Here is a 13823-nt window from a genome sequence, read left to right as displayed (position 1 = left end):
GACATGGGGTCTTCCTCCAGCACCAAAAGCTTGAATGTCACCATAATTATTATGATGTATAATTGTGTGATTATGACAGTAGACTCAGTAACAACAAAACAAAATCAAGAGCACTTTGTGCAAATGTTCCACGAACAAATGCTGGCTTTTAAACAAGTGTTTGCTCAACAGACTGTGCTGTTTTACATTCCATTTACTATAAAAATTGCGCTTTATCTTTTCAAAGGACATCAAATATGATTCAAGATTTAGAGCAGATTCCATGGAAGTATTAGCCACAGACTTCTACTTTGAACCCCTTGCACAGTTTATCTGTGTGGGTACTGGGCGTGATCCTCAACCAGGAGATTCTCCAACTGCAGGAGCTGGTGGTGGTCATGCATCAATGGGCGGAGGAGGTAATTTCATGTTTCTTTTGACATTACTTTTGTAGGAAGGAATTTGTTATATAATTATGTTAGTCCTACATAATTTCATTTATTACTCTCCACAGTCTTATCAACTCATGTGATACTTTATTACTTTTACAAGATCTGCAGGATTTTGTTTTCTTTGCTGCCGCGTAGGTTGGAATTGTAGTTTAATAAGCGCTGTTATTAAAATTGTTGCTCAGTTTTGGCATCAAAAGTTTCTGTTTCACAGTTTTAGACTGATTTTAAAAAATGAAAGTTCTATTACTTTGGTTACAGCTTGTGAAATTGAAATTAAAGCGATTGTAAATAATAACAGAATATGTCTGAAAACTGTAGAATAAACTGTTTATCCATTCAAAGCTGGTGGAGATCCTACTGTTGGTGGTACGGCCTATGGCTCTGTCTACAAACCACAAGAGACGGGAAGTGCAGGCGGTGACACTTATGGTGGTCTTGGTGGCGGCAAGTTAAAGATCCGAGTCCCAGCAGAGTTCTTGCTGGATGGTTTCATCCTGGCTGATGGTGATGATGGAGGCTTGAACAGTGGTGGTGGCAGTGGGGGGTCAGTGTATATAGAAACAGGTAATACAGGTTTTCATTGTTTTAATGTATTCATATACCAGGTAGAAGGTCAGTTCAGCTGAAGTTTTTATACACCAGTTATATCACTCTGTGTTTGTGCGTCAACAATTTCTTGTCTGCACGATGGTGGTTTCATTTATGATTTTATTTTAACCAAACTTGCACACAACTTGTATCACCATAAGATCTTGGTTCCTTTCTTGAACTGGCCAGATCCCATTATGGATTCCAGAGTTATGGCCCCTGAAAGGCCAAAATTAGCTACTTTGACCTTGTCTGCACAATAGCAACTTCATTTATGATTTGATTTTTTACCAAACTTGCACACAACTTGTATCACCGTAAAATCTTGGTTCTTTTTTTTTAACTGGCCAGATTCCTTCATCGGTTCCAGAGTTATGGCCCCTGAAAGGGTCAGAATTAGCTATTTTGACCTTGTCTGCACAATAGGAGCTTCATTTATGATTTGAACTGAATCAAACTTGCAGAAAACTTGTGTCACCATAAGATCTCGGTTTCTTTCTTGAACCGACCAGATCCCATTATGGGTTCAAGAGTAATGGCCCCTGAAAGGGCCAAAATTAGCTTTTTTGACCTTGTCTGCACAATAGCAGCTTCATTTATGATTTGATTTTAACCAAGCTTGCACACAACTTGTATCACTACAAGATGTTGGTTCCTTTCTTGAAATGGCCAGATTCCATTATGGTTCCAGAGTTATGGCCCCTGATAGGGCCAGAATTAGCTATTTTGACATTGTCTGCACAATAGGAGCTTCATTTATGATTTGAATTTAATCAAACTCGCACAAAACTTGTGTCACCATATGATCTTGGTTCCTTTCTTGAACCGGCCAGATCCCATAATGGGTTCCAGAGTTATAGCCCCTGAAAGGGCCAAAATTAGCTATTTTGACCTTTTCTGCACAGTAGCAGCTTCTTTTATGATTTGATTTTAACCAAACTTGCACACAACTTGTATCACCATAAGATTTCGATTCCTTTTTATACGCCCGAAGGGACATATTATGTTATCGCCTCAGTGTCCGTCTGTCTGTATGTCTGTTGGTTAGCAATTTCCCTTCCACTCTGTAACTCTTGAACCCCTTGAAGGATTTCAAAGAAACCTGACACAAATGTTCACCGCATCGAAACGACGTGCAAAGCGCGTATTTCGGATGGCTCACTTCAAGGGCAAGGTCACACTTAGGGGTCAAAGGTCATATGACTTTGTTTTGTGTGTATATTGCTCTGCATTTGCGTCGATTGCAGTGCTCTTGTTTTTATTTGGCAGATCCTTCTTTTGTTCACTTACAATAATTTTTTTCAATTACTTCCCTTTTATGTTACTATAAATAACTTATTTAGTAACTTTTTTATTATTGGCCGTAGGGAAAAACCGAGACCACTTTTCTGTGGTACAACATGGATGGTACCTTCAATATTTAGGTGTATTTTGATATATCTGTACCTTGTTAATTTTTTGTTTTCTTTTTGGTTAAATTCTTCCCTTTGTTGTTCCTGTCCTTAGGACTTAGATATTTTTTCTGAGAACTTAGATTTATTTTTAATTTCTTCCCTTTGTTGTTCCTGTCCTTTGGGCTTCATCAGTCAAAAATTTGCTCCTATCCTCCTCTGATGTAATCCTTCGAGCACGAAACTACTGGCCTGATTTGAAAATAATTTTATTTGAAGTAACTTTAAGATAATTTCAACTATATTTTCTCATAATTCTTTTGATTGATCTTGATTATGATTTTTTTGACCTTCTTGATAACAGGTGAGCGATATAGGGCCATTTTGGCCCTCTTGTTAGTTTTTGTGGTTTAATTAAATTCTGCCAGAAGTCAAATGCAGCAAAATAGAGACAGTTACAAGAATTCATGCAAGCAGTCATAATCAGTAGAATAGAGCTGTTTACATGGATTCATGCAATAACTAATGCAAGAAAAAAGTGATTTAATTACAGGAATTCATGCAGCAGTTAGCAATGAGTGCTAGAATTCATACCAAAAGCCGTTATTAAGCAGAAATTTGTGGATATGCAAGTTGATATATAATTTGTTTTATTACACAGGTCAGATGTCGGGTCATGGTACTATATCTGCTATTGGAGGTCAAGGTCACCAGTCAGCTGGAGGTGGTGCAGGTGGTAGAATTGCCATTCATACCTGGGACTCTAATTACTACAAGGGTGCTCTCCTTGCCTATGGCTCTGGTGGAACCACTGATGGGGATCTTGGTGGACCTGGTACAGTGTTTATTGAAGACAAGATTGCAGCTTTTACTTATCAAAGCAGGTAAAGTCTTTCTCACACAGTGCAACGTGTGATTTTCATTCTATTCCTTATGCAGTTTGACGCTAAAACTTGTATACAGAGATATCTCAGCAATAAAAAGCTATTCTTGAAATTATATATTTAATTTGATTGAGAGGTTAAACTTAGTCTAGAATCTCATTCAACTAACTCTTTCAGACATTAGTTACTATTCTATTTAAAATACTCAGTTTTTTATCATATGAAAAAAGAGTAGTTACGTTTTTTAACTTTTTTGTTGGGGTAATAAGAGTAGAAATTATGTGCGTTTTAAAAGTGTACCTTGACTTATAATACAGATCTTATAAATAGTTATTTAGAATACTGAGAAATTTGAAATCAGCTACATTACATTAGTAGGAAACTGATGATATTGATATGTTCAGTATTAATCAATACAAAATTATTTTGTTAGACTGTACCTGGATGGTAGAAACCTTGTGGTACCTAAACCAGTAGTGATTGATGAACGCAATCCTCGACATGTGACAAATGCTGCAAGCGGCCTTTACAATACTAACAGCGGTGATCTGGACTTTGAACATGTCATGCTCAATCAAAACGTAAGTGATTGATACAGAGTAAGGCAGGGCAGCTGAGAGGTTAAACTTTAAACTTAAACTAAACTGATACGGAATATAACTTAATGATTTTTAATCTGAAATGGTCCTTGAGACTGTGACACTGGGTTACAGTGTCAAAGTTTATCATCATTTTAATATGTATGCACTGTGTATGAAAGCTAATTTTAAGGATGTTCCTTATTTGAAAGGAAAAGTTTGTTTCTACTTTAGCAAGACATAAACATTACTGATTTTGAGATTCTCATAATTCAAAAGTATTTGTAAAACAGCAGAACTTAACCCAATGAAACAAGCTAATGTTAGTTCAGTATAATACGCAGGGAATATTTCCAGTTAATCTATAACTTGATTGAGAAGTTTTCTTCAATTGAAAGCAATAATTGGACAAGATTGATAGTTGTGGTCTTCTAATGAAAAACTCAATTGCTCATAGCTTTTAAGAGTAAAGAGTATTTGTAAAATATGTGACTTACACTTTCAGGCCATGCTTGAGATCGGACCTGGAAACTCGAGTATAAGTTCAATAAATCTGGATTATGTGATGGGAGATATGACTGGCTACGTTCATATGAAGTCTGGGCAAACGGTGTTTGTAGAGTACTCAGAGTATTCCGTACTACGCTCCGCCCCACCCACCAACTTCCACATTGACGCTGGATCACAGATCTGGCTCTCTGCCGATTACAAGATCATTGGTTTGCAGACTCCAGCAGTACAGGTATTCATAGGCTTCTATAACAAGTTTTACTATTTATTGTTTTGCAGTATTTGAGAATTTATTGATTTTAAATTTTGAAAATAAGGGAAATGCTCTTTGCACAATTCAGATCTTCTATTATCCGTAACGTTGGCTTAGTGAAAATTGATGTTAATTGACAGTTTTATCACATGAGTACCATCATATCAAAAACATGTCAATCAGGTAATCTCATTTGCTTGAAAACAATTACCCAGCTGTTACAGTACTACTGACATTTTAAGTGACATTAAAATTACATGCAAATAGAACTATAATGTTGTATAGGCATAACAGAAAAAACGCCGTTTGTGTTTCAAATAATTTGTATACTTAGTGAAATGTTGACTGGACAAGAATGGTGTTAATCATGCCAATTTTCTTTAACCTTGTTATTAATTAAATTAATGACTTTCATTACATTTTTTAAGATCTTTCAAAGACTTAATCCTGGTATTTAGTTCATGAAACTTAATAAGCTCTTGCATGTAAATGAATAGATAAATACTGTACATATTGTGTAACACTGTATTTTGATTTATCAGTTGGATGGTCAGCTAATTGGAGTAATGAACCTCACTTTAGAGGAGGGGAGAGAAGTGTTTATCTCAGAAACAGCTACCAACAGCAGGATTGTTAACAGCGTGATACAGACATATCCTGCTGGTAAGGGAGAATTATTATATCAGAAATATATTCTGAAATTTAATCTTTAGCCTGCTGACGGCAAGTGATTTTGCCTTGGCGACCAGTGCAAAGCACGTTCATGCAGGCTGATCATGGTCTACACTGTTCGTTAATAAACCAGTAAATTTTCAGTGTGCACCTCTTGGAATAATGAATGGTACAGTCCAGATTGCAAGATGGACCAGTCTATTGTAGAAATTTAGCAGGCTAAAGGTTGACATAAACATCTCAGTGTAGGTAACATATAACAGGTGTTTACGTATTTAAATGTATAGTTCTATAAAATTTGACTGTACCTGTCAAATAATGCACTAGTATTTAAAACTATAATTTCCCCAAACCGTATGTGTTCAACTTGCTATAATAATTCATGTGAAAAATATTTTTTTAGTAAATTAATGTACTTTTTTTTATATATGTTACAGGAACCCTTGGTATTGGTCGACTGGCCATGCAGGCAGAATCTGTGATAGACCATGATAAACATTTCAACTTCGAGGCCTCAGATATACATATGAGATATAACTCTAAAATCACAGCCAACAGGATTACTGTGATCAGTGGAGATATCCACCTGGAAGGAGAAGCTTCTTTTGATGTCACAGGTAAAATTCATAGGTTACTTTTACATATTTGCATACTTGAAAACATGCTAGTTTACTTTGAGCATTTGTATTCTTTGAATAACATTTTACTGAGCTTTTTGTTCACCAGAGGGGACTTATGGTTAACTCCCCCAACCCCAGTCAGTCACACAAAGTGGTACTCTGCGATTACTAGATATTTTTTAGAAACTTGGTATTGCTTGGCAATAGTCTTGTTTTGTTTGTATGGTATGTGACATGTTGCAAAGGAAAGGATCGCTAGGAGGTTCTGGCACTGTGATTTATTCTACTGTTGTTGAATCTGTAGATTGTCGGAATTGCGTCATCTCAGAAACATTATATGCAAGCTAATAGAAGAAATACTAGTACTCTTGCTGCATATTAATAGAAACTAAAATGAATGGATGTTATTTCTCCATTGCAAAACATTTGTTTGTTTTACCTTTAGGGATCAAAGAAAGGTTCTAACATAGGTTTAAAATCTGCACCTCATAGTTCCAACTAAATATCCTTCCATCATTGATGAGAAAAGTTAAAAGTTCTATGTCACTTTTTGTTTACAGTTATCATTTACCAGATTAGTTTGAATAATATTTATTTTCATTATAAATTATACACAAAGTCAAACAGTTTTGTATAGCAATAAACAATAACATGGACATAGGTTTCTTGTCCAAGGATATGTAAAACAAGTCTATAGAGTCTAATATTAATACAGCTCCTTGTGTTTTTACCAAATTAAGAATTGTTTCTTGGTATTTTGTTTCAAAGGAACAGTATGTTTATATAGCTAACATTTAAGCCTAGTTTCAAGTTAATATTGTGTATATGTTCAGGTCGTGGTGGTATTGGAGATGAACCTGAAGGTCTAGGTAGTACAGTTACCGTGGATACAGGATCTGCTAACATCACTGTTGGTACTGGAGGTGGACATGGCGGTTATGGTGGAGCTGCTGATAAAGACAACTATAACTCTGGTAAATTTAGTCTCTACTTCGGTGATTTGTTTTATGTTTAATCATCCACTGTAAAAGATGACATGTTTGTTAAAGCATAGTTATTTATGAATGTATTTGAATGAAATGTTAGGCGTTTGAGAAGATATTTCCTTTTGCTAGCATGGGTATTGGCAGTCATAAACTGTTACAATTTCTTGTTATGCTTCACATTTAACAGCTGTATGTACGGTATTGCTCAAGCTGGACTGTTAATTTATCCTTATATTCCTTGTGATATTTTCTAACTGTTCTTTAATACTTTATCATGAACTGTAGACATGAGTACATTTGACTACTTTATCTCATGTTGCAAGCATTCTTACCGATTCCTCAGACATAGTAAATCTTTGATGTTAATATACTAGTTCTTAATTGTCCTTAATTGCAATGCATATACCACAATTGAAAATTGTTAAGATATTTTGAAAAGACTGATCACCATTCTGTTAGTTCTGTTTTAGGGTTGTTCAGTAATAAGCAGATATCATTAAAGTATATTCAATTTACAGGTAGTCCATATGGCTCATACATTACGCCTCATCACACCGGAAGTAAAGGTGGTGGGTCTGATCCTGGCATGGGTGGTGGAAGGATCGACGTAGAAGTATCGCGTAGTCTTCACCTTGATGGTAACCTTGAAACACTTGGTGGAAGCGCAAACGGTACAGACAGTGGTGGTGGCAGTGCTGGCAGTGTTTACATTAATACTCAGAACTTTTCTGGACATGGTCTTATTGAAGCAACTGGAGGTGATGGTTTTGGTTATGGTTATGGTGGAGCTGGTGGAAGAATTGCGATACATGTACAGTGGTTCAAGGAATACACTGGTGACACAAAAGCTTACGGTGGATATGCAGGATCTAATGTGCCAACTTCTGATGATACCAAAAATGGTGCTGGTGGTACTATTTATACCACAGACTCCAATTCCATTGGTCTAGACAAGAAGGTAGTTATCATAGTCAATGGTACGAAAACATATGTAGATGGGTATACCAAGCTTCTTCTTGACAATGATGATAGAAATCATGTGCTGGGTACCATGGTAATGAATGACAATGGAACAACTCCTTATTCCTTTGAATTTGATGAAGTTGAGGCAAACAATCATGCAGTTTTGTGGATTGAAGGATCAGACTCTGAACTCACGGTCCACAAGTTTGATGGGGATAGGACTGGTATGATGCACTTAACAGGCTCGCAGAAAGTCTATGCAGAGTATGTGGAGTCAACAAGTGGCTATACAGTAGCTCCTGTGAGTTATAAAATTGATGATGGTGCAGAGATTATTCTTCCATCTACAACAATAATTCTTGGAACTAGGTCAGACATGAGTGGACTTTTAACAATGGTACAGAATTTGACAATAGCAGAGGGTGCCAATTGTGTTTTTACCTCGACCGCCCAAACTGCCCTTATTGAAGCTGGAAACTATGTTCATCTTACCCAACCAGGTAACATAACTCTGAGTCACCTGACTATACAAAGAGGCTCAGAAGCAACATTTACAGAGAAACCTGGTTCAGATCTTGTATTAGATCTTACAAAGTTGAGTATAAAATATGAAGGTCTAATGTGGATGAACAAGGGATCCATATTTTCAGGAAATGCAGTTGTTGAAAGTCTTGGTATATTAAACATTGACTATATGGGTCACGATGCACAAACTGGACCTGGAGCAGGGTCTACAAATGGCACCTATGGATATGGTGGGGCTCATGGTGGTCACGGTGGCGCGCCTGAACCAAATGTTGGTGGAACCCCTCATGATTCAGTCTACAAACCAGTACATCCCGGTAGTGGTGGAGGAAACGGCGATGGTGTTGGTGGTAGAGGTGGCGGTTATCTCCAGTGGAAAGTCGGAGAGACTCTTTGGATTGATGGAGAAGTTACTCTTGAAGGAGAAGCTGGTCAGCGTGGAAATTCTGGTGGCGGCAGTGGTGGTGGTTTGTTTATAGAAACTATGAATTTCACAGGATTTGGTCACATTGATTGCCATGGTGGTGCAGGAAGTGGTAATGGTGGTGGTGGTTCTGGAGGCAGAATTGCTGTACACATCAACTTTTCAAATCGTTACATTGGTCGATTGAATGTCATTGGGGGGCTTGGAACTGGAAGCACACCATCAGGAGCTGCTGGAACTGTGTATCTCCAGGAAAATGCCAGAGGACCACAGTATGCAGAGATAAAGTATGATAATACAACTGGTCAAAATGTCACGATAGCGCAACACAGAAGAATTGAAATAAACAATGATGATATTGATAGTCATTTGTATGTTGGTCACAAAGAACCATGGCTTTATACAATGTTATTTGAAGAAGCAGATACAGAATATGAATTTGATGAGGCAATGTTGGAGGGTCACTCTAACCTACTAATTGAATATCCGACTGGCACTTTAGGTGGGTCAGGATGGGCAGTTGAAGTAAAGATTCATCTTTTCCATGGTGATATGACTGGAGTAGTCAGGGTAAGGGATAGACAGAGACTGTATGTGGAAGTTGTTGAATCTATTTCTAATGAGACCATTGCTCCCTGTAGCTTTAGAATTGATGATGGAGCAGAAGTTTTCATGCCCACTACCACCAACCTTCTAGGTGCAAGAACTGTTATGGCTGGAATAATTACTGGTGTTGAGGAGATGATGGTTCGTGGAGGCTCAAGCATATTTATGTCCACAGCTAAAACAGCTCTGATGGAAAACAGGCAGTACACCATTATGACCACACCAGGAAACTTCTCATTTGCAATTCTCCGCATTATGGCAGGTGCTCAAGCAGAGTTCAGAGATATAACTGGAGAATGCATAATAACTGTTGCAGAAATGTATGTTAAATATCAGGCTCTTCTCCTTATGAACTTTGTACAGATTGATTCAGGTTATGCCCATATTGAAAGCCAGGGTGAACTTAACATGGATGGTGTTGGTTATGGGCCAGAAGATGGCCCGGGTGCTGGTTTTACTATCAATGGAACAACAGGGGTAGGAGCTGGTCATGGGGGTTATGGTGGAGGCCCAGGTCCAAATTATGGAGGCATTCCTTATAACTCTATATATGAGCCGCTGGAAGCGGGAAGTGGTGGTGGTAATGGCGGTGGTGTTGGAGGAAGTGGTGGAGGATATTTAGAATGGAATGTTGGTGACCTAATTGAAATAAACGGATTTCTGACACTTGCTGGAACTGATGGTGCTGGTGGCAATGCAGGCGGTGGCAGTGGAGGAAGTATTCTAATGTACACTACAAATATCACTGGGCACGGAATCATGGCTGTCAATGGTGGCAATGGTATTGGTACTGGTGGTGGTGGCTCTGGTGGAAGAGTCTCAGTCAACTGTAGATTCAGGTATTCCTACGGTGGAGAATATCACAACTATGGTGGAGATGGAACAGTTGCTAATATTGGCATGCATGCTGGTGCCTCAGGTACTACTTTCAAAGAAGAAAATCTGAGACCAATTGAATACAGACTGACGAAATATGATCCAGTCCACAATATAACGTTCCTTGATGTTGACCATCACATGATTCACTCTGATAATAGACTGAAATACAGTCCTGCACCTACTTTGATTCAGGATCCTCCAAGAGAACTGTATGAATTTGATGAAATGGAAATAACAGGTTCAACATACACATGGATATATCATCCAGCTGGTGTTAATCTTGTTCAGCTGATTGCTCACAAGTTTATCGGGGATAAAACTGGACAGCTCCATATTAGAGAAAAACAGAGAGTCTGGGTGGAATATATTGAATCTGTATCCAACAAAACTGAAGCTCCTGTGAGTTACATTATTGATGATGGGGCTGAAGTTATTTTCCCATCTGAAGTACACATTCATGGAACAAATAGCACATTTGCAGGCTTAATGACTGGTGTTCACAACTTGTATATCGAAGATAAAGCCTGGGCTGAATTTAAAAGCACAGGTAATACGTCTTTGCTTGAGAATGGCCAGTATTTCAGGGAAACAATTCCAGGTCACTTTATTTGGGATCAGCTTCATATGAAGAAAGGCGGTACTGCTGGATTCCTTGATGTTACAAATGAGCTTCTAGTCGAGACAAGTGAAATCAAAGTGAAATATCAAGGTAACTTATACATGAACAAAGCGAAGATTAACAGTACCTACTCTTGGATTGAAAGTGAAGGTATCTTCCATCTAAATGGACATGGTTATGAAGCAGAAACTGGACCAGGTGCAGGACATACTAACAGTAGTGGAGTTGGTTATGGTGCTGGCCACGGAGGATTTGGTGGCGGATCTGATCCTTCAGCAGCACCAGTACCATATGGCAGTATCTTTTCTCCAAGAGAGCCAGGCAGCGGTGGTGGTAATGGCGGTGGGGTTGGTGGAAGTGGTGGTGGTGTTTTACATTGGGTCACAAGTCATTATTTTGAGTTGCATGGTCTTTTAGCTATTCAAGGAACAAATGGAGAAGGAACAGATGCTGGCGGTGGTAGTGGTGGTTCTCTGCTCATTGAATCCATGAATTTTACTGGACATGGCGTAATTGATACAGCTGGTGGTAATGGAACAGGAACTGGAGGTGGTGGTGCTGGTGGTAGAGCAGCTATACACTGTGAATTGAGGTACACATTTGGTGGAACCTTTGAAAATCAAGGTGGAATCAGTGAAACCAATGCAACATATGCCAGTCATGCTGCTGCAGCTGGTACCACTTTCGTTAAGAACAATAACAGACCACTAGAATACAGAATCTTGAAATATATGCCAGGTTCCAGTGTCGCTTACTTTGAAGTGGATCACAGATATATACATATGGACAATAATGGAGTAGCATCTCCTGTAGCAACTATGATCATGGAAAATGAAACAAAATTGTACGAGTTCAATGAAACTCAAGTAGATGGATACACCAGGGTGCTATTTTACCACCCCACTGATTCCCAAGTTGAAGTTGTTATACACAGATTCTTGGGAGATAGAACAGGACAAGTCCATGTGAGGTCAAACCAAACAATTTTTGTGGAATATGTTGAATCGGAATCAAATGTGACTGAAGCACCAGTTAGTTACATTATAGATGATGGAGCGGAAGTTGTTTTCCCTACTGAAGTTCATTTACAAGGTATAAATACAACTCAAGATGGTATGATTACTGGTGTTCACCATCTTTATGTTGAAGATGGGTGTTCATTGAGTGTATCCAGCACAGCACAAACAGCACAACTTGAAAATGAGCAGAAAGTAAAAATATCTGATAAAGGTAACTTTGACCTTCCTACAATCAATGTCAGGCAAGATGGAATCATGGAGTTCAGGAAAATAAGTAATGATTTTACTATCAGTGCAGCTTTCTTGGAATTGAAATATGGAGGATTGATATTGATGAACCATGGTTATATTGAAGCTGGTGATCTAGATATTGAGTCCACTGGTACATTAAGTCTTGAAGGTCGTGGATATGAAGCTCAAAACGGACCAGGTAATGGGACAGGAAACAATGGTGGTAGCTATGGTGGTGTTGGAGGCGGTGCAACTGACTCTGATGCCTATGGTTCAGTATTTGATCCTTACCATCTTGGTAGTGGTGGTGGTGGAAGTACTGGTGGTGCAGGTGGAGGATTTTTGAATTTCACAATTGGTAAATCTCTCCACATTGATGGAATTGTTGATGCCTATGGAGCAGGTGCATCTGGAAATGGAGGCGGTGGTAGCGGTGGGACAATCTTTATTAAAGCTTTCAACATGTCTGGTCTTGGAACTCTTGATGTTTCTGGTGGAGATGGTAGTGGAACCGGATATGGTGGAAGTGGCGGAAGAATTGCTGCCCATATTGAAAGCTTCAACCTATTTGCTGGCCAATATCTTTCGCATGGTGGACTGGGTAATGTGGCCCAGAATGCTGGTGGTCCAGGAACCATCTACAAATTTGAATCGAACAGGAGCCCGGCTTACAGAGAGCTTAAATACAACCCCAGACTGAACAAAACTATGATAGAACCAGAACACAGAAAACTGACAGTTGAAAATGGTGACAGAGGAACAACAAACCCAGCAGTTGTAATGGAAGCAAACAGTTTTTACTATGAATTTGAAGAGATTCAGGTTGAAGGTTACAGTTATGTTCATTTCTACCATCCTAGCACTGTAAGTGTTGTCCAGGTGATTGTCCATGAGTTAACGGGTAATAAACAGGGTATGGTGAGAGTACAAAGTGATCAGCAGCTAATGATTCACTTTGTAGCAGCCACTCATACATATCTTGACACACCTTGTGGTTTTCATGTGGATCCTAATGGAGAAATCATCCTGCCATCTACAGTTGTAATGCGAACTGAGAAAACAATCCTTGGTGGAATGATGATAGGTGTTGAAGAACTGGTCATTGAACGTGATGCTGAGTTTGTTATAGACAATGTTGCAAGTACACTTACAGTTGCTAGTATCAGTATGGGAACTTTGCAAAGCCCAAATCCAGGTGTGTTTGATGTTCCAACAATTTCTGTCAATAACCTTGGTTTGTTTACGACAGACATGAACCCTCTCCACCCAACCATCAAATCTGGTCAGTTGACTGTACTTAATGGTGGAACCTTTGCAGTAAACACCAAACAGGTTACCATAGAATCAGCTAACCTAGATGTCGAATATGGCGGTACAATTGATGGCACAGGGCAAGGTCACGAGAAGGCAACTGGACCAGGAGCAGGAACTGCATCATCTTATGATGCAAGTGGAGGCTCTTTAGCCAGCAAAGGTATGTTCCACATTTTTTTTGAAAATCTTGTATGATACTGTTTACATATTTAATTTGAGGAACTTAACCTATTAGTCAAAAGTGTGTATGCTTCCTACAGTAATACATATTCTGGTTGTGAATGTGAATTTTATTAACCTTGAAGTTCTTTTACTGGTCAGAGAGAGAGT

At 38.6% G+C, this 13823-nt stretch overlaps 1 protein-coding gene across 1 annotated transcript in view; it reads left to right on the top strand.

Annotated features, from left to right (window-relative positions):
• The window catches only part of LOC128547776 (uncharacterized), a 143623-nt gene that overhangs the window by 88889 nt on the left and 40911 nt on the right, over positions 1–13823 (top strand). The window contains exons 98-106 of the mRNA XM_053520948.1: positions 227–398; positions 774–995; positions 3072–3294; positions 3728–3875; positions 4378–4614; positions 5178–5298; positions 5745–5924; positions 6761–6901; positions 7432–13653. Coding sequence (XP_053376923.1) covers positions 227–398; positions 774–995; positions 3072–3294; positions 3728–3875; positions 4378–4614; positions 5178–5298; positions 5745–5924; positions 6761–6901; positions 7432–13653 — 7666 coding nt within the window. The remainder of the gene's footprint in view (positions 1–226; positions 399–773; positions 996–3071; positions 3295–3727; positions 3876–4377; positions 4615–5177; positions 5299–5744; positions 5925–6760; positions 6902–7431; positions 13654–13823) is intronic.

Source organism: Mercenaria mercenaria, chromosome 13 (genome assembly GCF_021730395.1).
Source record: "Mercenaria mercenaria strain notata chromosome 13, MADL_Memer_1, whole genome shotgun sequence".
In the NCBI taxonomy this organism is placed as follows: Eukaryota; Metazoa; Mollusca; class Bivalvia; order Venerida; family Veneridae; genus Mercenaria; species Mercenaria mercenaria.
The sequence above is the reverse complement of the archived record's forward strand: the minus strand, read 5'-3'. Positions and strand labels throughout refer to the sequence as shown.